Source organism: Anguilla anguilla, chromosome 19 (genome assembly GCF_013347855.1).
Source record: "Anguilla anguilla isolate fAngAng1 chromosome 19, fAngAng1.pri, whole genome shotgun sequence".
NCBI lineage: Eukaryota > Metazoa > Chordata > Actinopteri > Anguilliformes > Anguillidae > Anguilla > Anguilla anguilla.
Genome location: NC_049219.1, coordinates 17248567 through 17274043, shown reverse-complemented (window position 1 = coordinate 17274043; position 25477 = coordinate 17248567). Strand labels below are relative to the sequence as shown.

Genomic DNA, 25477 nt, shown 5'->3' with positions numbered 1-25477 from the left:
TCTCCCTGCTGCCACACTGTGCTGCCGTTTAAGGGCGTGGTGTGGAAAGAACCCACAGGAGACTTGGAGGCTGTAGTATTGATCATTCCTGTCCCTGTGAATCTGTAATCATGAGGAAATATCTAGGTGGCATGTGTATACCTGCAAGATTCAGTTATATCATAATTTATTCATGCTTCATATCTAATATATCTTAATTAATATGTTAATATACCAGAAAAAATAATTCCCACACTTTGCTGGGTACTGTGTAGAGAGCTTTACATGGATATTAAAATGAGTTCAAAAGGGAGACTCTTACTTTGATTCCACCATGACAGGAGTAATTGTAGATTGGATTTTTTTTTAAAATCATTTTTTAAATCCATAAAGATAAAAATGAAAAATGAAAGTTTGAAACGCTGATATTTTTGCATTTTAAAGGAACAGCGTGCCCTGTGTGTATGCAGTCATATGTGCCTTTCTGTGTCTCAGGTGTTTTAACTCAAACGAGTGCTTGCGCAGCATGTTATGGTTTTTGGGTTATAATATTAAGAACGTCAGATGAAGACATAGTGGTGAGAACAGGCCGTTCAGCTCGGCTCTGGGAGTCTAGCACTGCGTCAGGCCTGGGCTTGAATAGCCCACAGGGCTCTGGTACAGGACCTGCCAAGCTGCTCCACACAATGGCTGCTCTGTGTGAGGAAGCACTTCCTGTGTTTACCTGCTGCTCATTTCCACCTGATGTCCTCCTCCTACGTCACCCCGTGTTCCAGACATCACGCAGGACGGGATTCGCTGAGAGAAAGTCTTGTGACAGGATGTGATGTTTTTTCAGTCACGGTGGACCTGGCTGGCGAGTTCTACCTGAGCGGAGGGGGCCTGAGGTCAAGGGTCAAGGTGGGCCGGATGACCTTCCACTGGGGGCGATGCAACGCCTCGGCCGACGGGTCCGAGCACAGCCTCAACGGCGTCAAGTTCCCGCTGGAGGTACGCCAGGCCGGGACCCCCGCTCGCCCTGGAGAGGACCTGCGGCTTTTAGAGCAGTTAGAACATTACCAATGTTATGTCAGCCATGTCCATTGTATATGAGGAGCTAAAATACAGAACTGATGTAAAAAGGTCATCTAAATGAAATATTATTAAAAGTACATTCTTAATTCAAAATATATAAGAAAATATATTTCTTTTTTCCCCCAGTCCTGACGTTTTTGAATTTTACATGACGTCACAGAGAACAGAGTTGGGACAGGCGGCTGGTTCCCTGCCCTGCCTGTCCTGAGACCGTGCCCCTGCTCTCTCCCGCAGATGCAGATCTGGGGCTTTGAGGCCGACAAGTTCGAAAACGTTTCAGAGGCGATGAAGGACGGAGGAAGACTAACGGCTCTGTCCATCCTCTTCAAGGTGGAACTTTGCCGTTGGGGTTTGGGGGCTGTGTTACTGATGCTGTGTAATGGGATCATGGCTGTTTGTATGGAATCAGAGTGTCTGAGAGGCCTGTCATCACCAGTATAAATGTTTTTGTGTTTTTGTCTTCACGTAGTTTTTTTTTGTTGCCACTATTGCTTGATGATGGATTTAATCACACACCTGCACTTAATAGTTGTGCCAAAATAAAGATATTAATTGATTGATTTTATTTGGTAAATCCCTCATATCTCTGAAGACATATGGCATAATAATTGTACTTAAAAATAACAAAGAAGCTGATTGGCTGAAGGGTGAAATATCTTGTTGGGGGGCGGTTAAGTTTTGGGCTCGCTCCATTGTCCAAGTGGAATGCAGGGGTACACAGAAGTGGCGGTTATTACCCATAAAGCCCTGCAGGATTCCAAGCAGACAGAACCAGCTGACAGCACAGACGGATGTACAGTAAACAGACGGACGGTGCAAACACACGCTGAGGACAGACACGCCTCCCTCGTGCTGTCACCTCCGTGCCCGTAAGGTTGAGTGTCCCTGCTTGTTTCTCACAAGCCTTGCACAGATGGATTGTGGGTAACGGTCCTGAAGAGGTGGTGGTCAGCGATCTGCTTGGGCACACAGAAATCTGGGTTAGCGCTTAACTGTTTTAACTGTCCAGACTAACACTTCTGTTCTAACCGCAGCGGATCCGGAGTGGTTTGCTTTGTGTAATGAGTCTTTAAAAACTCCTGCTGTCTGCAGGTCGGTCCAGAAGATAACGACAAGTACGGGCCAATCATTGACGGGGTGAACTCTGTGAGCCGATTCGGTACGTCACTGCGCAGCCTGCTTTTCGTCATCCACTTCCCTCTCCCGCTCCCTCTCCCCCCCCACTTCCCTCTCTTTCATGATGATGGTGCTGGTGATGATAATACAGGCAACAGTGAAGATGATGATGAACAATATTACCTGTTTCCAGGTAAAAGCAGCACCGTAGAGCCCTTCTTCCTGCTGGATCTCCTGCCAGACTCCACGGAGAAGTACTACATCTACAACGGCTCGCTCACCACCCCCCCCTGCTCTGAGACTGTGGAGTGGGTAGTGTTTAAGGACACCGTGTCCATCTCTGAGCCCCAGGTGAGTGTGTTACGGAGGGGAGAGGGAGGAGAATGTCCCACTTGAGTCATTTTACCTGGGCCGGTTTACCTGGATCAGGGAGGTAAAGGTAGTGGGATGTTTTCTGTGTAGATCATGCTGCTGTAGCTCTCTGTGTAGCTGCTGCTGTTCCCTGTGTCTGGTGTGAGAGAGGGTGTGATGGGAGAGCAGCACTCTGGGTAATCAGCTCAGGTTTTAACCTGTCCCGTACAGTACGTGCTGTAGCCCAGCCAGGCGTGACTCATCTCCTGCACTTCCAAAGTGCAGCCTTTTACAAACCCCGAAATAGAGCCCAGAGTGGTCAGGCCCCCCTCTAAACCCCGCGCACGGGAGGAACGGCAAACAAATCGCATCAATATTTCACCGCGCGAGGCCTCGCGGGACTGGAGCTGCGCCAGAGAGACGAGCTCCCGCTCTTACACAGCGTGTCATTTCCTGTCCGCTCGTTCATGCCTGCCGCGTCAGTCACAGACGCTAGCCTGGTCTGCGCAGCGTAGCGCTCTCACTGTGACCACCACACACAGATGCTAGCCTGGTCTGCGCAGCGTAGCGCTCTCACTGTGACCACCACACGCAGACGCTAGCCTGGTCTGCGCAGCTCACTTAGACCAGGTTTGACTGAAATCACCTGCTTCTGCACCTTAAAGTTTGATAACTTTGTAAGAGTAAAGCGGGAGTAGAACTGGAGGAGACTCAATCAGGCGTGGGCAGTGGCTTTATTTATTTATTCGTTCACTCATTTAATGTGCAAGGTGCTTGACAGGGAAGAACGTTCCCCTCCAGACTGCGTCTAGAAACTGTTCTGAAATGTTCTTTCATTAGGGGGCTTTCTAGGAGAAAGTAAAAAAAAAAAACCCACACAGACTGTGTCCATGTTTTTAATTAAAGCTTTTAAATGTGGGAAAAAGTAATGAAGTCATTAGTTTCACGGTGTCAGATTAAGCTCACTCTGGGACTTAGACGTGCTTCTCTGTTCATCTGGGTCTGTGAAACCAGCCCCAGAAGTCCTTTTATTCATGGACTGCAATTTTTAAGCAGTGTTTAAAGTGTTTTTAAAAACTGAGTAAGAATAAATTTTTATGTTTTTTTTGAAAAATTTGTTCAATTTTAATCTCCCTGTTCAGGTTTAAATTTAAGGAGCATGCTTTCCTTAGTAATGAATACATTTTCCTCCCTGTGGGAAACATTCCTAGATGAAATGCTAAAAATATTGCCTGAATTTCCTCACCCAAGCCCTGAAGGAAAAAATTCCTAATTGTCATGGCTGAGGGAATAACTGCCCCTTTGGTGCTAAAATATGTCCTGGCATGTCACAGAGCAAGGGAGTCTGGGTAAATGAACTATACTATATGTTCTTATTTTATTCACACATGTGTGTGCGTGCGTGTGTGTTCCAGCTGGAAGTGTTCTGTGAGGTGATGACGATGCAGCAGTCTAGCTTTGTGATGCTGATGGATTACCTGCAAAATAACTTCAGGGAGCAGCAGCAGTTCATGGGCCAGGTCTACTCCTCATACACGGGGATAGAGGAAGTGCACATGTCCAGTACGTACCACTTGCTTCCTGCTCACTGCACATGCTCAGTAAGCGCCGCCTGCTTCCTGCTTCCTGTTCACTGCACATGCTCAGTGTATACCAAAACAAGAAAACCACACTGGATATCTGAATGTAAGAAACAGAGGCCTGCTCCCTGTGATTGAATGGGCTCTGGGGCGGCTGGGTCTTGGCACGAGACTATGGGCCTCATCCACACACTGGAGCAGGAAGAGCCACCCTGCAGCTCCACAGGAAAGGCATTGGTAATGGATTTGCATACTGATGTGACCTAGTATGGCGTGTTCCAGAAGCTCATTTTGGTGCGTTTGGTTTGGTGCAGTATGTCCTGAGCGGTGAACTGTGCACCCTTCAGTGTGCCAGGGCGACGCTGGCCTGTTTAAAACCCCTTTCTGCCGCGGGTCATTCCGGCTCCAGTGGCTCAGCGGTTTCCGTAAAGGTCATCTGTGTTTTAGCACAGCGGGGCAGGCTGCGCTGTGCTGCGGGTGCAGCCCGCGTCTGGTCCCAGTCTCTGCCTACATTAAGACTGTTTGGTTTCTGCTGCCCGTAGCGACGCAGGCGAAGTGCGGAGGCTCTGTAACTTTGGCGGGCCGGAGGGCGCCGGTCTGGCCCTGGCTCTGTCAGTGGGCGACTGTACTCCTGCTTCTCTGACACTTTTAGCCAGGTCATCGGTTGTGTGTTGCTAGGTAACGCTGCTCTCTTGTGATTTCTCTGTAAAATGGTGGTGCTCAGCTCAGTGCTGCTGGTGGGGGTGTTCTCAGGTGTAATTATGTGAGCAGAGACGTGTGCTGAGAGAGTGTGTGGGGGTGGAGAGAGGAGAGCATATGTTCAGCTGTTGGCATTTTCATCTCTATTTCCTGAGCTGTGGGGAAAAAGAGAGACTCATCCCACCTCATCCTTGGGTTGTTTTGATAAATGTGTGTGTTTTGATTGATAAGTAATTTATGTGTGTTTTGATAAATGTGAGGTGGTTTAATTATTTTTATAGATGTGTGTGTTGGTTTTATAAAAGTGCGGGTTGATAAATGTGTGTTCTGATAAAAGTGCGGGTTGATAAATGTGTGTTCTGATAAAAGTGTGTGCTGATAAATGTGTGTTCTGATAAAAGTGCAGGTTGATAAATGTGTGTTCTGATAAAAGTGCGTGCTGATAAATGTGTGTTCTGATAAAAGTGCGGGTTGATAAAAGTGCGGGCTGATAAATGTGTGTTCTGATAAAAGTGCGGGTTGATAAATGGGTGATGCGTTGGTGTGTGTGTGCAGTGTGCAGCTCTGAGCCGGAGAACGTGCAGGCGGACCCTCAGAACTACACCAGCGCGCTGGTGACGTGGGACAGGCCGCGGGTGGTGTACGACAGCAGCATAGAGCGCTACTCCGTCACCTACCGGCGGCTGCAGGGCCGGGACCCCCCCAAACAGGAGTACCTGACCGACGGAGACCAGGATGTGGTAACGTTCCACCTCCCAGCTAGCACACGCACCCTGTCCGCTAGCTGATCAGCCCCTCAGTGTTTTACAGACTGCCTGCCTGGCTCTCTGTCTGTCTGTCTGTCTGTATTACTTTGACTGTGGCTGTGGCAGTTGAACCCTGTATTGATTGATTATTTAATTGATTGATTGATTGCCTGACTGTAATGTCCTCTGCAGGGGGCTATAATCCAGCGGCTGTGGGCGAACAGTAGCTACGTGGTCCAGGTGGTGGCGCTGTGCTCTAACGGGCTGCTCGGCCGTATCAGCGACCAGGTGATCGTGGACATGCCCCTGGACGACCCCGGTGAGACCCGCACTCCCGCCGTCCGCACACACCCGACGCATCACCCGACACATCACCCAACATCACCTGTTTACCGCACACTCGTCCTTTGCAAACCAGCTCCTGAATCTTGACGTGGCTAAAAGCAGATGCAGTCGGTTTAGGAAGCAGGAGGATTTCAGACGCGGCCTTCCCGCTTATTTCCTGCAGAGGTCAAAGGTCACACACCAGCAGAGCAGCACTGCTTTTGCTGTGCGTCATGCTGCTGCAATTGGATTAGAACACGGTGCAGGAACCACTGCTACGTTACTCCTGTTTGATTGGACTGTGAAATATCACATGACCAGGGAGGCATTCTGCGCAGATGAAGGCCTTTGGGTTCTGTGTGTGCGTGTGTGCAGGTGCAAAACACTTCTACCCAGGACTGCATCTTCTTTTAAGCACCCAAATCCTTCCTTTCCAATCCCTGTGCCCCTGTCTCTGTTTACAGCTTTTATTTTCTCTTCCTATTGGCTGTTGCAGTGCAAACTGAAATTGCTGCAAGCTGTCAGCCTGGTGTAGATGCTCACCTTTCTCATGTCATTCTCGTGTGCTCATTTAGCTTAGTGATATTTCTGTTTCCTGTGTTTTTGGCTTTTCTGTTGTTCTCTGTGATGGACATGTTTTTGTTTTTGTGCCGTGATGTTAAATGGGACTTCTGGTTTACTGAGAATACTGTTGAACAATGTAGGTTCTGCTGATATTTATTTTTATATTTCACTCACAATTAAATGCAAATTGTAACTTTTTTGGGTTGTTGCTTAAATGTACTGTCTGACAAATTTAGTAACTGAAATATTTTTTGTGTTTGGTAATACATTTGCATTTATTTATGGGCTAAATAAAGAAAAGACACAAAGAGAATATATTTGTTAAGAGAAAAAAATGTTTATTGAATCCAGGCTAACACTTCTATTAAAATTCTGTGAATATGAGTAAAGGCATAGTAATTGAGGTATTAACATTGTATATAATATTAACAGCATGACTCTTACTTTAATAATAATTATTGCTAAGCAAAAATTCCCTGGCAGCACATTTAAGTATTACTGTGTGTTGATGAAATGCAGTGTTGTTGCTCTTCCAGCAATTTATGAGGTCTGACTGTGTGGCTAGCCCTGCTAATGCGTAGCATAGCTCTTCTGTTTCTGCAGTAAAAATAAAAAGAACACACAGCACTCTGCTCTTCCAGAAGGGTCGCAGTCCAGTAATGTAATTGGGAACTACAAACTGGGATTTTTAAAAATGTATTTAAAAATACAAATAAATAAGTGAGATCACGTTTCCCCTGTCTAACCTTTCACACACCCCATCTTATTCCTGAGAAACAAGTCTGATGTGAACATCATAAGACCCTGGGATAGATCCATTTTGTGTTACATGTTTCATCCTGTAACAGGTAAGAACCATCATCATCTTCACAGTCTTCATCTGTCTTTGTGTGTGTGTCTGTTTGTGTATGTGTGTCAAGGACAGTCCTGGTGCATTGTGGGTCTCTCTTGTCATATAATGCTTGTGTAACTTGACCTCCTTGCGTAATACTGGTCTGTATCTGCTGAGCTGGAAGCATTTTCCTGTGTGATAATGTTCTGTAATATCATACAGTGGTTGAAATATTCAGGACTGTTCAGTCATAACTGAATTGCAATTCTTAATTAGGGCATTTCATGAAATCTACTGTCCATCACACTTAGGGCTGATGTCTGTCTCTTTTTTCCTTCCCCAGAGACATATCCTGACCCTTTTTCAGATCCCCCTGAAACCAGAGATGATTTGAAGGTAACAGTGCTAATGTCCTGCCTTGGTCAGATGCAGAGTATTGTGATGTGGTCGTTTCTGATTGGCTGATCTCTGCACAGCATGGATCATGGCTGGCTGTGGGTTCTGTGTGCTCATTGGCCAGTGCGGCGCCCTCAAGTCTGACTGTCTCTGTCTCTCAGGTGCAGTACCAGCCCGGGCCCCCGACCCCGGTCCCAGATCAGAACCAGGGCGGCACGGGGGACCGGGAGACAGAGGGATCAGGGTCCGGGTTCCCCCTCTCCAGGGCCACGGAGGGCCCCTCTCAGACCCCCGTCAAGGAGGACGGGCCCCTGGTCTGGTCCCGAGAGCACGCAGAACAGCCCGCCGAGCGGCCCGAGCCCCCCCACACCTCCGTCGCTCCCCCTAGTGCGCCTCCTGCTGACGGCGGGGCAGTTAGCAGCGTTTACCCCGGAGCCGGTGTTCACCGTGAAACTGCGCTCAGCACGACCGCCACCGTGCCGCGCTCCGACTCCGGGCCCCGTCACGCCCCGCCCACGCTGTCCGACAGCGGTGTGAGCGAGGCCACGCCCCTCCCCGAATCCCCGGCAACCGCAACCCCGCCCCCACCCGTCTGGGAGACCCCCCCGAGGCCCACGGCCCCCAGCACCCGACACACCACCACCCCCGCCCCGCTCAGCACCTCCACCCTCAGGACTGTCCACTCCTACACCACCCAGCCTCTGTCTGATGGTGAGACCCTGCCCCCTGCCCCCAGTATCCCCCCTTATCTAAAGACAGGGGTTCCAACCCTAGTCCCGGGGTACCCCAAATGATTCCAGTGGTTGTTTCAACCATAATTTTAATTCTTAGTTGCAAGTTATAATGAATTAATGAAATTGCTTTTACTCTGACACTTTTAATGTGTAATGAGGGACAGTTTCTCTCTGTTAATGATGCATAATGTCAGAGACATAATGTTCATGACGACACGGTTTTACTTCACCAACCCCGCGGAACCTAGGACCCAGCAGGGTGGAGGATGAGGAGGACTGATCACAGTTACCCCTGCGCTGAGCGGAGCCTGGTTTCTGATGGAGTCCTATTTTCATGTGTGACTGCAGAATAACGAATTTACTCCCTTAAACCAGCACGTGTGAATCTATACCTCTCTCCCATGTACTCTTTGCTGCTGACACAAACAGAACGTGGGGTGATTATGTCTGAATGAATACTGTTACACATGTATGAGAGAAGCGTTGTGTTTTGATCAATGCTGTTGTCCCTGTATAATTTGATTGATGCTGTGTTTCTGTTAAACTGAGGAGACGTGAATGCGTCTGTGTTTTCCAGGTAAGCATGAAACTGCCTGTCCTTCTGGGTTTGGTCTGCTGCTTCTCTGCCCTGTTTCCTCGCTGGTTTGCAAATGATCTGATTCAGCATCGCAGTATCATTTTATATTATTGTCAAAAGCAAAAGTTCTTTTTATAACTTTTATTCTGATATACTTTAAACACATTGCAGAAGCTGCTATTCAGTGTGATGTGGAGGAAGGTCTGTGTGCATGTGTTTGTATACGGTGTGCCAATTATATCACATTACACTACATCACTTATCCAAAAGTACAGAACTTCCTCATGGTTACACTGTAAACCCATTTCAGTCCAGTTCCTTCACCATTACACCACACTGCCACCCAAGCCAGTGTTCAGTATATTATGATTGTTACTTAGCAACAGCCCTTGCAAAGGAGGTGTGTGAGCTGTTCTGTCTCTCGCCCAATCAGGGGCCAGTAACAGCAGCCGCGAGTCTCGGATTGGCCGCGTGGGTTTTGGGGAGCGGGAGAGGCGTGCGGTGGTGCCCCTGGCCGTAGTGTCCACTCTCACCTTCGTCTGCCTCATGGTCCTCGTGGGACTCTTCATCTACTGGCGGTATGGCGTGTGCAGCTTCCTCTTCCTCACCTCCACCATCCTCCTCATCCTCAAAGGGGGTCCCACAGTCCAGGAAAATCAAATATCCCACTGTCTGAAGAATCAGGGAAAACTGGTCAGATTTTTTTTTAAAATAATAAAAAACGGACTACAAGAGGATTTGATCTATTGCAGTCTGCATTGCTTAGATAAGTGATTTACATTTTAACCAATCAGTGGTGTGACTGTTTGGTGGGCTGCCAATCTGAACTAAATCAGCTGTAGTATTTCTAAATAACATATTTTATCTGAACAGGAAATTGTATAATTTTTACTTTCTATGTAATGGCTGAATTAAAAGCATTAAATGCTGTGGACTTCCAGAGTGGAGTAGAGACTGGAGGATCTGTGGATCACTTCCGGGTTAACTGGGAATGTGTGCATGTTTTACAGGCAGTGCTTCCAAACTGCTCATTTCTACATCGAGGAAGACGCCTCACCCAGGGTCATCTCTGCTCCTCCTACTCCTGTACTGCCCCCTACAGGTACCACAGTGGAACGCACACACACTGTGCACTGTGCAGTATGCACACCTGTGCACACACACACCTACTTACTTACGCACATACATAATTTTTTAAATAAAGTTTTTGTTAACAGAATAATTTGTTGTCACGTTTAGTCAGACTTTTCCTGTCTGTTCCCAGATGAATGTGAGCCTCTGACCGTGAAGAAGTTTGTGAGGCACGTGGCTGAGCTCCACGAGACTGACGGGTTCTCCCGCGAGTTTGAGGTACGAGCTGAAGCTCTCTGTGACCCTGCAGTGCCCTCACACACACACACGCACACAACACACCTCCCCTCAAGAGGGTAACACACCAGCCAATCACAGAGCCAACGGCCCAGTGGCAGAGAGCACACTGGGAAATTACCCATAATTCCAGTGTCACGTTTAACTGTGCAGCCATGTTCTGTTACTGCCTTTCTGGAAACTTCCAGAAATGTCTCAGACATACAGTATTGATTTGGTGTGAACCTCAGTACACACTCACAGTCCAGCTTCATGTTAATCCTCCACTAACTTCTCTGCATTTCACAGTGCTAACATTCATAGAAACAGTTTTTTGCCAGGTCGCCATTGTAAATAAGAATTTGTTATTAATGACTTGCCTGGTGAAATAAAGGTGAAATAAAAAAATTTAAGTATATTGTCATTTTAATCAGTTACAAACCAGGAATCCCATTCACTCTTCTAATTGACAGAATTCCTTATAATTTCAAGGAATATATTTTTCTTTTGTTTTTTTAAGTTTGTCAGTTGCACCTTGTGATCTTGAGTTAAATATTTGCACACATCTGGTACATTTCCACACAGATGCAATGACGTTCTGTAATCTAGTCTATTGGGAGTTCTTCACAGCCATACGTGAAATATGTGACTTGGAATGCGTGTCAGATATTTTGTTAAAATAAATAAAGCAAAGGCCAAAGCCACACCGAATTTGTGTTTGTGAAAAACGTGACGTTGATGTTTGGATGTAATGTCGCAGTCCGATCTGAGCATGTGCAGTAGGGGGACGTCAGGCCGCATGCTGTGTGAGGGGGACACTGTCACACGGGCACTTTTCTCTTTGCGCAGAGTGCACGCTCGTCAGTGATAGGCCAGAACGTGTCACGTGGCTCGCCTTGGCCAATCGGAGAAGAGCGTGCATTATGTGTGAAGAGGAGAGCAGAGTGGCAGTAGTCCCGGCCTATCGGGGCCTGTGTAGTGCATGACAGACTCCTCCCTCCCCTTCCCCAGCGATGCCCCCTCTGGTCCTGCACAAAGTCGTGTTCTTTAAATCTGCACTGTGTTTGTTCAGTGTGTGTGTGTTGGGATTTCATGGCTGTCCTCTCTGCGTTCTCACTCCCCCATTAGATATTGAAAGAGTGTTACGAGGTAAGAACTGTTTCCCTTTTTGTTTTTGTTATTGTTTTTTTTTCTTTTTGATGTCCATAGCTGTAGTGGTCAGAACATGTGTGTCGTCTCGTCGCCCTCGGCAACCGTCGTAGTCTGCATGGTTACTCGTACATTATCACTTGTGCGTGTGGCTGCCGCAAAGCCTTCTGGGATTTGGAGACGTCACGATCACTGACCGCTAGGGGGCGCCCCTCTCTTCCAGGAAGTCCAGGCGTACTCGGCCGACCTTCCCGTGACCTCGGACAGCTCCAGTCACCCGGACAACAAGAACAAGAACAGATACATGAACATCCTGGCCTGTACGTGAGTCAGCTCGCACACGCGCATGCTGAACATGCACACGCACACACACACACACACACACACACACACACACACGCACACTCGCACACACACATGCACATGCCCGTGCACACACACCTTCGCAAACGCACATATACACGCTTTATCCCCCGTCCTGACCCTTTTCACCGGTTCTTCCCGCAGACGATCACAGCCGAGTCCGACTATCGTCAAACCCCGACAGGGAGGACAAGGCCAGAGACTACATCAACGCCAACTACGTGGACGTAAGAGTCTTCCGCTACACTGGAACTGCCATTATTCCTGCCAGATTCTCAAAGACAGCACGTGACATAGAGTGGTGATCCCTGAACTCAAAATATTATGGGAAAAAAAAAAACAAATTATTAAATTATGTAAAGGCAGTGGTGATGACTAATTTTAGTGAATCCAGGCTCATATTTTTTATTGTTTGATTTCACTGACATTATCTCAACTTCATTGTTAAAACCAGAGAGAAAATAACTGCTTATAATGTCACAAGTGTCCCTTTTCTACAGCCTGCTTTACTCAAACAGTCTAGCTGAGCACCCTGCTGTACCGCAGGGATTGTACTGGGAATCAAACCCGCAGCCTTCAGCTGTAAGCGCAGCTCTGTTGCCGTGAGTAACGGCGGGTGACCCGCCTGTTTGGGACGCCGTTCCCCGCAGGGTTTCAACAGGCCTCGCGCGTACATCGCCGCCCAGGGGCCCCTCAAAGCCAGCACAGAGGACTTCTGGAGGATGGTGTGGGACCACAGGGTGGGCGTGGTCGTCATGATCACCAACCTGCTGGAGAAGGGCAGGGTGAGTGCATCTCCACTCTGGGAGCGGCTTTTCAGGCCTGCAGGCAGATAAACGCTGCTGATGTCTGACAGAACTGTAAAGTAGAAAGTGAAGTGGTGTAAGCTGTCCGTTCACACAGTGCTGTTCGAGAGGAACTGTACTGTGCTCAGGAAGGTTTTTGAAACGTTTCCTGCTCTTAGCCGTGCTGATGTGGGCGTGTCTTTCAGAGGAAGTGTGACCAGTACTGGCCAGCGGAGAGCCAGGAGGAGTACGGCTGCTTCCTGGTGACGCTGAAGAGCACCAAGGTCCTGGCCTACTACACGCAGAGAACCTTCACCCTGAGGAACACGCAGGCCAGGAAGGTCCGTCAGACATGCACCACGCTCACAACAGACCAAACACACAACACACCAAACGTGCTCCACACACACACGACAGACCAAACGTGCTCCACGCACACACGACAGACCAAACGTGTTCCACACTCTCAGTGGGTGTTGACAGTGATGTCTTTGCGTGTTGCTGGGTGATGTCATCACGTGCTGCTGGGTGACGTCATCGCCTGTCGCTGGGTGATGTCAGCTTCATGTGCGTCCTGCTGCAGGGTTCTCTGAAGGGGCGGGGCCAGGAACAGACCGTGCTGCAGTACCACTACACCCAGTGGCCCGACATGGGCGTGCCCGAGTACGCCCTGCCCCTGCTCAGCTTCGTGCGCAGGTCCTCCCAGGCCCGGCCTGCTGACGGGGGGCCCGTGGTGGTCCACTGCAGGTACGGCAGGCCAGTGTGCAGGGGGTAACTGGCGATGATACAGTTTATTCAGTGACAGTGATGATGATGATGATGATCAGGGTTACAGTGTGTGTGTGTGTCTCCTGTGTGTTTGCAGTGCTGGAGTGGGCAGGACGGGCACCTACATTGTCCTGGACAGCATGTTACAGCAAATCAAAGAGCAGGGAACGGTCAATGTCCTGGGCTTCCTAAAACACATCCGCACGCAGAGGAACTACCTGGTGCAGACTGAGGTACGGGCACACACCCCTTACAGAGAAACTACTTGGTACAACCCGAGGTGATAAGACAGCTACTGGCTAGGATTGACCATATTGGTAGAGACCAAAGTAAAAAACATGGGGGACTTTAGTGTTTGTACTGATTTAGGTTGTAACTCCTGTGATAGCAGAACTACTCTGTATCTCTAACCCCCCCCCCCCCACCCCAGGAACAGTACATCTTCATCCATGATGCTCTGGTGGAGGCCATTCTGAGCAGGGAGACCGAGGTTTCCTCCTCTTGTATCCACGGTTACGTCAATGACCTTCTGACCCCAGGACAGTCAGGCCGGACCAGTCTGGAGAGGCAGTTCAAGGTGAAAAATAAATATGAATATGAGGATTCATATTAATATTCAGAGTTCTGCAAGAGTAGTTTTTTGGAATGTACTTTTTTATGTTCTATGTTTTAGTTCTATGTTCTAGAACTCCACTGCTTTCAAGTACATCACATCACATCAGTATTGCATTGTACTGTTACATTAGTATTAGAATGTTCAGTTAAGAACATTGTAACCACATATTCATGACTGTACACTTTAAAGGGTTAAGAAAGTGGTTGAAGGTGTTTAAATGCAGCTGGAGATTTGAGGCGCAGTGATTTATCAGGTTCTCAGTGCTGTGGTCTGTGTCGTTGCAGCTGATCAGCCAGTCCAGCCCCAAGCAAAGTGACTACACCAGCGCCCTCAGCCCCTGCAACAGGGAGAAGAACCGCAGCGCGTCTCTCTTACCTGGTGTGTGTGTGTGTGTGTGTGTGTGTGTGTTTCACTCTTGGCTGGTGTGACTTTTAAAACCTGTATATAAAGGGTGTCTTAGGTTTGGGGAAAGAGGGGAGGGGGAGAGTCACGTGGTCACCGTGACAATGTTGTTTCTGTTTCCAGTGGAGAGGTCCAGGGTGTGTCTGTCCACAGTAGTGGGGGAGACCTCGGACTACATCAACGCCTCCTACGTCACAGTAAGAGAAGTTTGGGGTGGGGGGGTCAATAAAGCAGGGTTACAACAGCCGTGAAGGCACCTTACTAGAAGACAGCAACTCCACCAATCACTGAGTGTGTTGGTAAGGAGCAATAGAAGTGCAGGGGTGGTTTTGGGGTGACTGTGTACTGTCCCGGTTGTTGTTTAAGGGTTACCACCGGAGCTGTGAGTTCATCCTGACACAGACTCCGCTTCCCAGCACCACTCTGGACTTCTGGAGGATGGTGTGGGACCACAACACCCAGGCCATCGTCACGCTGCCCGACCCACAGGCCCCGGTGGGTACAGCGCTGCTGCGATACAATAACACAGCATCTGATTGGCTATAGTAATAGTACAGTAACACAGGATCTGACTGGCTATAGTACAGTAACACAGGATCTAAATAGCTGCAGTACAGTAGCCTAGTCCTGAAAAACAAAAGTATGAAATATGTTTCAGGTGAATCTCTCTTCTCAGAAAAGCGTTTGTTATATGGGCCACACTGTAACTTCAAGAGTAATTACATAACAGGGTGTGTTTTTTTGTAATGTGAGCACATAATAAAGACTTTAAAACTTTCCTAAGAAGAGAGCCTCGCCTGGGATTTCCCTTTGATTTTTGCTGGATATTCATGTAAGCCCTTTTTCCTGTGAGCACCAGTGCTTTTGTGTTTTCTGTATGTTTTTGAAGTCATAGCATTGGTCTGTTTTCCCTCCACCAAATATAATTGTTTTAGTTAAGAAGTCTAAGTTAGTAACCAGGAAGTGAAAATGTTGTATCCTGAAACTTTATCAGCTGAAAGATAATTGCATTAAGACAGAAGAGCATCACCTTTCTTCCTCTTTTATTAGCCAGAGGAGGAGGACGAGGTCGGGGTGTTCTGGCCCAGTAAGGAACAGCCAATCAGGTGTGAGATGTTCACCGTCACCCTGACGGGTGAAAACGGCGTCTGCCTGTCCAACGAGGACATGCTGGTGGTGCAGGACTTCATCCTGGAGGCCACTCAGGTGCGGGTACACACGCTCAGGGATTCACACCTGCACGCTGACCCATATTTGTCCTGACTGGTAGAAACGGAATAAAATGCCTTTTAATGCCTTTAAATTTAGATGGACCCCCCAGAACTCTCACAGGCTAGCCACTTGCGCACATGCACACACACACACACACACGTACGCACACAGACACACACACAGAGTCCTTTCTCTAATCTAATCTCTGGTCCTCTCTTGGCTGGCAGGATGACTATGTGCTGGAGGTGAGGCGTTTCCAGTCTCCCCGATGGCCCAATCCAGACAGTCCCATCAGTAACAGCTTTGAGCTCGTCGCCATGGTGAGGGAGGCCAGCGCGTCAGGAGACGGTCCCGTAGTCGTCCAGGACCCGTAAGAAAACCCACCGTTTCATTTCCTGCTCTTAGTCATGTGACACTGAAGCCCGGGGAGGGCACAGTGAACCTTCCCCCCGACTGGTTTAAACAGCCCATGTGACACGTTTGAGCCAGTTACGAATGATGTGCGCTTGTGAAAAGTAAAATAATAAGCACAAACCCTCATTCTAGTTTCATCATCATCTGTTATACCTTCGTCATGTTCCGTCAGTGATGAAAAACATTTTGCATTTTGATTGGACAGGTACGGCGGCATCACCGCGGCGACCTTCTGTGCCCTGTGGACCCTGTCTCAGCAGCTGGAGATGGAGAACTGCACGGACGTCTTCCAGGTGGCCAAGATGACCAACCTGATGAGACCCGGGGTCTTCACTGACATCGTGAGTCCCACAGACCTGCTGGATTTTTGCTCAGAAGAAGAATATCATAATTAGACATTTTTATTTCTGAGTATTTCTGTGCATATGTTCCACAATTCTTAAATAACAGAACTTTTTTGTTCAATCCCACTTAAATGATAAGTGTTGGGAGAAATTACCCTCTGTTCACCTTCAGTGTTTCATGGCATATTTCTTGTAAATAGCAGTGCATGATTTTGGTAAACTCAAAGGTGACTGGTTTGGTGAAACTCAGAGTTAAGTGGTTTTGGTAGACTCAAAGGTCGCTGGTCTGGTGAAACTCAGAGTTAAGCGGTTTTGGTGAACTCAATGGTGACTGGTTTGGTGAAACCTAGAGTTAAACGGTTTTGGTAAACTCAATGGTGACTGGTTTGGTGAAACCTAGAGTTAAACGGTTTTGGTAAACTCAATGGTGACTGGTTTGGTGAAACCTAGAGTTAAGCGGTTTTGGTAAACTCAAAGGTCACTGGTCTGGTGAAACTCAGAGTTAAGCGGTTTTGGTAAACTCAAAGGTCACTGGTCTGGTGAAACTCAGAGTTAAGCGGTTTTGGTAAACTCAAAGGTCACTGGTCTGGTGAAACTCAGAGGTGGCTGGTCTGGTGAAACTCAGAGTTAAGCGGTTTTGGTAAACTCAATGGTGACTGGTCTGGTGAAACTCAGAGTTGACCGGTTGGCACTGTGCCCGTGTTTGCCCTCTGCAGGAGCAGTACCAGTTCCTCTACACCGCCCTGCTGAGCTTGGTGAACAACAAGGAGGACGAGAGAACGCTGCAGTCCTCGGACAACAACGGGACCGTCCCCTGCAGCGCAGGGAGCGTGGCAGAGAGCCTGGAGTCTCTGGTATAACCCCACGGGAGCGGCCTGGGAGGGCCCACTGCAGGAGCGGACGCTCGGGTACAGCATTCAGGAGAAAGCGCCTGTGTGTTTCCCCTGAATCGCCCCTGAACCGCCCCTGAATCACCCCTGAATCACCCCTGAATCCTGCACTGCAGCTGGTCAGACAGCACTGCCGCCCGTACCTGTAAGATATTTTAATGTGTGCCTTTGCAAATTTGTTTCATACTTTTTACTGCATTTATATGATTTTATCTGAACTAATGGAATTTTTTTTAAACGACTGCAGTCTTGCAGGTCCGTTTAGTTTCCTGTGTCCGAGATTTATTTGTCTGCTGTTCGGCAAAACAAAAAGGATAAAAAAGCGACATTTGTAATATTACTATATTTTTTGTAGAGAGCATTTACAGTGTTTTACAGATAGACATATTGTAAATATGACTGTTTCTAGTGTGTACAAATGGTGCCAGAGATGGACCAGGAGCATGGAATACTACTCTAATATGTAAAGCATATTACAGTGGCCATGTGAACAGACCAAAACTCTATTTATGCTTCTAATTTTATATTTTACTACAGAGTCATTTTTCAAGCAATTTTGAAATTTAGATTGTGACTGGGCTTTATTAAGTCATGTAGTTGACAGATTAAATCTAATATTTCTGACAATGCAGTGTTCCTTTTTTTGTAGAATTGTTTGATTTCTGGATTATCGCTGATTAATGTTGACTACTTTAGCTGTATGTGAGATAAATTACTGCATATCTAGTTGCAGAATAAAATTAATTCAATGTAAGAAGTGAGTCGGTGATCTGTGTGTTCTTTGGTGAGCTTCGTTTTTGTTGCTAATTTTTGTGTGAGAGCTGATGACTGTGAGAGCTGATAGCTGCGGATGTGTCTGAGTGAGAGTTGAGTAACTCACAGGTAAGTCAGGAGGCTGACCTTTAGTTTTAGTAGAGCTCACCTTGACAGGTGGGGTTTCCCTGATGGAAACAAGAAGGACAGAGATAACGCAACCTAAATGTTTCCCTTGTAAATCAAGTTAATTATTGTTAAGCATGTTCATGTGATATTATTGAGTATTTGTGACTTAGATTAATTAAAGTATCCCTTGTTAATAAAACTCACTTTTAATAGGTGTGTTAAGATATGTTAAGATGGTTTTCATGTCTGAAACACAACTGAAAATGTGAAGCTAACTACCATAAACAAGATTAACGTGGCTGAAACTTAAAAAGCTACATGTAAGACCAGTAATTAGAATTTGTAAATGTAGGATGGCTTTAGATGTTCTTATCTTATAATATTATTCTGCAGGGCTTCACAAGCTCAGACACCATGTGCTGTGCATTCATCCAGTACGAAATGACCCCCGTGCATTACACATCTGGAACTGAGCACACTGAACGTGTGTAATCGGTCAGATTCACTTGAATGACTCAAACTATTTCAGTAAATTTCATTAGAAAAAATAGAGAATAGAGTAAAACCAGAAAACTCTAAAAATTGTAAACAGAATTATTTTTTTTACTCATCTGAACTATTCTGCTTTTTCACTTTTTTTGAGGGCAACGAAAATCCCAAAAATATTAACTAATGTAAACAGGAAAAAAAAAAAACACCCAAACATGGATAATTGGATAATTGGATTAATTTAAAATTATGGCCAGTATATATAATTTCAACTGATTAAGCACAGTACTGCGAAAAAGTATTTAGGACCTTCCTGATTTCCTTTATTATTTCATATTTGTCACTCTGAATGCTTTCAGAATTTCTGACAAAGTAAAAAATAAAAAACAAAAATAAATGAATAATAAAATGTAATTATTTATGTGTCTTTTATTATTTCATAGTAGTCACTTTGAATGCTTTCAGAATTTTTGACAAAGGGAACCTGAGTTAAAAAAAAATAATTATTGAAATAAATAAATAAATAAATTTAATTAAATTATTTAATTTATTTAATAAAAAAAGTTATCAAACACCCATATCACCCATGTGAAAGAGTAATTGCCCTTAACGTAATAACGGGCTGCAACACTTTCAGCAACAATAACTGCTTGCTGTAATTTGGTATCAGTCTCTCACATTCTTGCGGAGGAGTTTTAGGCCACTTTTCTTTGCAGAACTGCTTTAATTCAGACAAATGGATACGTTTTCACGTATGAACTGGTACGACCTGTCCTGTCACAGCATGTCTATTGAGTTCCAGTCGGGACTTTGAATAGGCCACTCCAATACTTACATTTTTGCACAAGCACAGACACACAGACATACATACAGGCACATAAACATATACAGATACAGACAGGAAACAGACAAAATCACTTGGTCATATACTCATCACCAAAGCGAGTTAGCCAGACAATAGAGTCCGCAGTCCAAACCTACAAACCCGTAGGTTTAGGCAATTTATCCGGATAATATAAACGAAATCTATGTCACATTATGATATTACACACGCACCAACGACAGAAATTAACGTATCGTTTGTAAACAGTTTTTGTCGATAAAGGAGCAATCATTATAATAAGAGAATTTAGAAGGGGACGTGTTTTTAGAGATCTTTTAGACAAGATCCTTTAAGGCATTCGGACTATTATCTTTATGAGCACCACCGATTTAGTCGCGAGAGCATTCTTGGCCTTCAGCAAGTAATAGGAATAACAGAATTTACAAATCACCTTCAGCTATAGCTTACGCGATCGGTTTGAAATGTATTGGTAGCTGAATATAGCGAGGCTTTGAAAATGAATGAACGAGTAACCGAAGCGTAGTAGAATTGAATAAAATGAAACATGAAATATCACCAATTATAAATAGTGAAATAATGCTACGTGGAACGATGATATCGTAGATGTTTATTCTAAGGGAAATAAGTAATGAGCGAATTTGATGTCTAACTTGAATGTCGAAACGCAAGATATAAAGATATCTTCGACATACAGTACAATGTCCGGTGTTAAATCAATTCTTACGGAGTAGAGTACATATGATCCTGTTTTGGTCCCGAGTAGGACCATATGTACGCTGTTATTGTCAAATTAACACTGGATATTTTACTGCGTAGCCTATGTAGTCTAATTTTGAAAGGTAAATTGTTATGTGTGTTTTCACAACGCAGTATGCTATATTTCTATATTCAGTAAGAAATGAACGTATTGACATAGGGCTAAATAACACTTTTGCACTCGGAGCAGTGAGGCTTCGCAGTACGTTTGCCATTCCAGTCTGTCAGTGACCGGGTTTTCCACACACGTCCCGTACGGCGCGTCTCCGCGGCGCGCACCTTCCCCTGCAGGGAATATCCTCAGTTGTTCGACGGAGCGAACGGGATAGACGCACGTTCCTTTGGACGGTACGTATTTTTGAAAAATGTATGCTAGCAAGACAGTTGAATTTTATTCGTTTAGCCCTTTTATAGAGACGATTTCACAAATAAAAAGAAACGGGGAATGGGGAAATCGGCCAAGACGTTTATTATTTTTTACTATTAATTTGGCAGAACATCCCAACTGGGAAGATTACGTTAAGTAAATCAAAGTATTATCTGCGTAATATCAAGTGGTTTTATCTTAAGACAGTTTGTAATCTTTTATCTGGGATTGTAATTTGTCGTTGTACTTATTGAACATTAATTTTATTTATTTAATTGTATTATTTCTTTGGGCAGCCTTGAGCCTAAACGTGTAAAAGTGGCGTGTAAATGCAGGTAAACTTCGGCCTGACAGTAAACTGTCGATAGATTGTTTTGGGCATATTGTTTGTAAATGATAATCAGGTATTAAGTACGAAATAAATTGTTTGATTATTGAAAATAATTATTTAATCATCGAAGTTAATTGTTTTTTTTAATTTCTAATTATGTTTTAGAACAATCGGCCTATGTAAGGAAATTATAGCCTATTAGTTTGCATGTTTATGACAATATTGCTTTCTCATTTGTTCTAGGAATATGTAGTTAATCTTTCTATACGTACCAATTATTGTAGGTTTAAGTAGCCTAATTGAACATGTAATATCGTGTTATGCATATTGTGAAGAAATATTCGGGGCCGAACGCAAATGCTTTATTTAGACCCGTAAAAGATTTGAATTGATTTTAATCGCACGGAGTAATAGAAGTTATTTGAGAAATCCACGAGAACTTGTAGAAGTGTGGCGTCATTGAAGTTAGTGTTTGGCGGGCTTTTTTTAAGATCATAACTTCTTTTTGCTTTGCTGACTGTGAGTTTGTTTCACGGATTTACGTGACGACAGAATACTTTATTTGTCAAATTATTCAACAGTTTTCGTCTTTAAAAAATGTAGGCTATTTATTTTAAAAAAATGTTTCACTAAGATCCAGAGGATTGTTGAATTATAATTTCGTAGCTATTAATGCCATGGATTCTGTACATTTTTTTTGTTGTAGGAACTGAGGATGAAATGATCTTTATATGTTTTATATTGGTATTTCGTTTATCGGTTTCATTTTTCAGGATGTTTCAGTATCGAAGTTATTTCACCACGCTGCAGTGTTTTGTCAAAGTGTCCAGCCTTTGCCGACACGAATTCTATTTACAATTGTAGCGTAAGGTGTACAATTTTTGGGATTGTATGAGTAGGCTACCTTTTGCAAACGAAATACATAACGAAAACGACATTTATCCGACGAGTAATTTAGTAAGCGTATTTTTTAAAAGAAATTAGTATTGCTGATGTACAAGTTCTCCGGATAGCTGAAAGTGCTCTACCAAATGTAGTTGCCATAACGTGTGTCCTCTTATATAAGTTTTTATAACGGCAAGCTAAAGTATTCTATTTAAGGCAGAGAGGGCTTTGGAGGGCTATGTTAATGTGATAAACTGAAATGTTTTAAAGAGTAGACAAGTTATAGTTTAATTTTTTCATTAGAATGTCTTTTGTACACGTAGCCTACTATTTAATCTATAGGATATTTTAGAGGTATTTATTTAAATGTAATATATTTGTCTTTATTTTACACCGAGCAGTTCTATCAGTATTGCCTAAACGTAGTCACGGCAGACTTTTGTCAACATTTTCATTTTGTCAATGAAGTCGAGAAAATTATAGTAAGGATTAAAAATGAATGCTGAAAATGGAAGTCATCTATTAGTCACACGCGTTGCACCGGTTCTGGTCATTCCACTACAAAAATTACAATAGTCAATGTGTAGCCTACTTTCAGCGTTGTCTGAAAATTACAATGTAGAAAGTATTTTTTCCATAATTAGAAATTGACAGCACTGCATATCAGAGGACATTAATTTTGCATCCATTTTTGTAACGGTGCAGATTATTCCCGGGGAGGGGAAAGGTAGCTAGCTACGATTGCCGTCGCTGTCGCCATGTAAATACCTGTAAATGATTGCTTGTGTATAAATGTGTGTAGCTAGGTGTAGTTGGTGATTGTACAGTTTTATTGTGTATCGCGTCGCTTATAGTTGTTGTTAATTTTCCACTGTGCTCCTTATTCCTCGTCGTGCGTGTGCGTCACAGTTTAGAGTTGGGTGTAGACAGGAGTGGCTAGAGCTAGGTAGCCAATCAGCAGCCGCTCTAACAAGTAATCTTATTTGCATAATCTGACCGATATAAAGGGAGACTCTGAGCAGAGTGAGTGTGTGTGCGCTGTGTGTAAGTGTGGGAGGAGGAACTTCGCTAAAGGTTGGTAACCGTCCGAACAATAAACAAATAGTCCCTTTTGGGACTGATCTGAATAAACCGAAGCTCTGTACGAGCGATTCGAAAATTTCTGTCTTTATCTCTGTTTCTTATTGTCAAACTCGCCACAATACGATTGGACAAATAGTAGATAGTTACCAGTGCAGACATGTCAGATTTTCATTGACAGGTATCCAGTCATTGTGAAATCATCGTCGCTTTGGTATTTGTAATTGAATGTGTTCTGAAAGATCAGAAATAATGCATATAAACTGTGGGTTCAGTTGCATTTATTTACCCTTCATACCTCAGCTGTCTGCTAATTAGAAATTCACATAGTTATCACCTCCGCTCTAGGGACGTGATACTCTGAATTCGGTAAGATGGGTTTCAGATCAGTTATAGTTGGAACAATCAGCAAAAGGATTTTAAACTTGACAAATTAATTTCAATTGTGAACTTTAAACATGCAATGCGTGACTTTGTGACTGAAGTATGCTCCTGCTTTTAACCTCTTCTCTACTTTTAATTATTGTTACACCTCTGTCTGATTCCCCATTTGACGTTTATACATTTTGTTAGGTGTAACTTGTTGGGTAACTTTGTGTTTCATGTCAGGTCCCCTTTGCAAAATAGATTTCAATCTCAATGGGGTTTTCCTGGTGAAATAATAGTTAAATAAATAATGGTTAAATAAAAAATACAAATTTATTTATTCATGCAGTGTATTGAAATACTGTGTATTTAGGTCTTTGAATACATCAGAGTAACAAAAAAAATAACCTAGACATATTTCCCATTGGAATATGTGCAGCCAAGCCAGGCAATCCGGTATTACAAGTGAAGCTGTGCAAACAATTTTAAAGCAGATGATTTTTCATATGCATTTAAAGCCGCAGAAGTTGCAGCCTGTTTGCAGTGTCGCATGAGTGAGGGAGACGGAGTGAGAGAGTGGGAGGCGGGGAACTGCCGTAAATAAGAAGCTGGGCGCTGTTTTATTCGAACGGTCATATTCACCTTTTATTTATCCAGGCCAAGCTCAGTTATCTAGTTGTTCACAGTACGTAGGTTGGCTAAAGCGCAGCAGCAGAAAACAAGTGTTTGGATGAGGTTTCTATAATAAATTAGCTGTGCACGTGTTGTACCTGTGAGTGAGTGCGTGCGCTGGCTAGCTGGGCTCTTGTGGACTGGCTTGTGGTTTTAGTAGCGTAATTGCAGCGGGTGAGGTTTTTACTTTATTGTCAGCCCCCGTTTAATTTCTGATCATTGGTCGTTTTACGTTTTACGCTTTGGCATTGTTTAGTTAAGTGTGCCTGCTCAGTTTATTATAACCCTTTTCAAATGTAGGTATTTAATCAATATCAGGGATGTGTTCTGATATGTAATGGCTTTGGTAGAAGGTGTTTTCTTGTGTCATCATTAGAATCAGGATTTGAATTTAATGTCTGAGGGCATAATTTGATAAATATATTTGTGTGAGTGTAATTAAAACATGTAAGTGTTTGGTTTGGTTTGAGTTGTGTATGGTAACAATTACAGTATGGTAACAATTACAGCATTGAGTATGAAATGGTTTATAAATGAGAGAGAGTGCATAATTCAGAAGTGTGTGTGTGTGTGTGTGTGTGTGTGTGTTTGGAGAATTTGGTCATATATTTTATGCAGTCCTCAGGGTCATTATGCCCTCTATATGTTAAGGGTGATGTAATCATGAGGGTGATGTCAATCTAACTAACTCTTAAGCTCAGGTCATTCGTGTTCTTTTGGAGTGGTGATATATTTGATGAAAATGACTTAAGTCTAAGTTTGTAGTAATAAAGTTCAATGGTTTAAAATTGATGCCTCTTATTCACACACCAATGGTGAAAGGCTGCCATTCAAGGTACCAATCAGCTTGTTGGGAGCAATTAGGGGTTAAGCGTCTTGCTCAGGGACACTTCGACACTCCCAAGGCGGGGGATCGGACCGGCAAACGACCGCTGTTACCTCCTGAGCTGTGAGGCCCCACAATTACTGCAAAGGGTGGAAAATGAGGGCTACCTACTGTGACTGACCAGGAAGAATTCTTGTATAAATGTGTGGCTCGGTGTGTGTGGTGTATTATACAGGGCTTTTCATGCATTGAAATATCATAGCTGGGCACCTAAGTGGTTTTTATCACGCTGACAATTGGACAAATTGTTGTGCGTTTGAGGTTAATGTAGTTTTATGCGTTTATTATTGTGGGTTTATTTTTGAGTCATCTGCTGACTTTTAACTTTTATAGATAATGTTGCAATGCAAAATATGGCACGAATGGGAAACAGTTCACGTTTTGGCAATTTTCTGGAAATACTTGATTTATGCGACAATCCGTTAGGCAGTTAAGTGGATTGGCATTTTCTTTCTGTGTAGATTGTGAAATTAAATTCTGAAAATCCTTCAATGCTGTGTAGGGTACAAGTAAGGACTAGAAGGATAATGCGAGTGAATGTATAAAAATAATTCAATTGTAGTAAATTGGCATTTGAGCGGACTGGATTGGAGTTGTGTGTCTTCCGATGGAGTTAAAGGGTTTATATTGTACTGCAGGTTTTGAGTGAGAAATATG

General features: G+C 44.4%; 1 protein-coding gene across 3 annotated transcripts in view; it reads left to right on the top strand.

The window, feature by feature from the left end:
* The window catches only part of LOC118218660 (receptor-type tyrosine-protein phosphatase zeta-like), a 32099-nt gene extending 14076 nt beyond the window's left edge, over window positions 1-18023 (top strand). The window contains exons 4-30 of one of the 3 annotated variants that reach the window (XM_035401236.1): window positions 818-969; window positions 1288-1383; window positions 2146-2212; window positions 2363-2520; window positions 3936-4083; window positions 5355-5539; window positions 5738-5864; window positions 7609-7661; window positions 7823-8372; window positions 9406-9550; window positions 9983-10074; window positions 10237-10322; window positions 11448-11468; window positions 11692-11788; window positions 11976-12058; window positions 12482-12616; window positions 12823-12957; window positions 13200-13363; window positions 13482-13617; window positions 13815-13961; window positions 14285-14378; window positions 14526-14599; window positions 14769-14897; window positions 15453-15608; window positions 15842-15984; window positions 16234-16369; window positions 17089-18023. In XM_035401236.1, the coding sequence (XP_035257127.1) occupies window positions 818-969; window positions 1288-1383; window positions 2146-2212; window positions 2363-2520; window positions 3936-4083; window positions 5355-5539; window positions 5738-5864; window positions 7609-7661; window positions 7823-8372; window positions 9406-9550; window positions 9983-10074; window positions 10237-10322; window positions 11448-11468; window positions 11692-11788; window positions 11976-12058; window positions 12482-12616; window positions 12823-12957; window positions 13200-13363; window positions 13482-13617; window positions 13815-13961; window positions 14285-14378; window positions 14526-14599; window positions 14769-14897; window positions 15453-15608; window positions 15842-15984; window positions 16234-16369; window positions 17089-17232 (3653 nt within the window). In that variant the 3' untranslated portion in view covers window positions 17233-18023. The remainder of the gene's footprint in view (window positions 1-817; window positions 970-1287; window positions 1384-2145; window positions 2213-2362; window positions 2521-3935; window positions 4084-5354; window positions 5540-5737; window positions 5865-7608; window positions 7662-7822; window positions 8373-9405; window positions 9551-9982; window positions 10075-10236; window positions 10323-11447; window positions 11469-11691; window positions 11789-11975; window positions 12059-12481; window positions 12617-12822; window positions 12958-13199; window positions 13364-13481; window positions 13618-13814; window positions 13962-14284; window positions 14379-14525; window positions 14600-14768; window positions 14898-15452; window positions 15609-15841; window positions 15985-16233; window positions 16370-17088) is intronic. The other 2 variants (XM_035401237.1, XM_035401238.1) reach the window with 2 other exon arrangements.
* Window positions 18024-25477: the final 7454 nt, after the last annotated feature.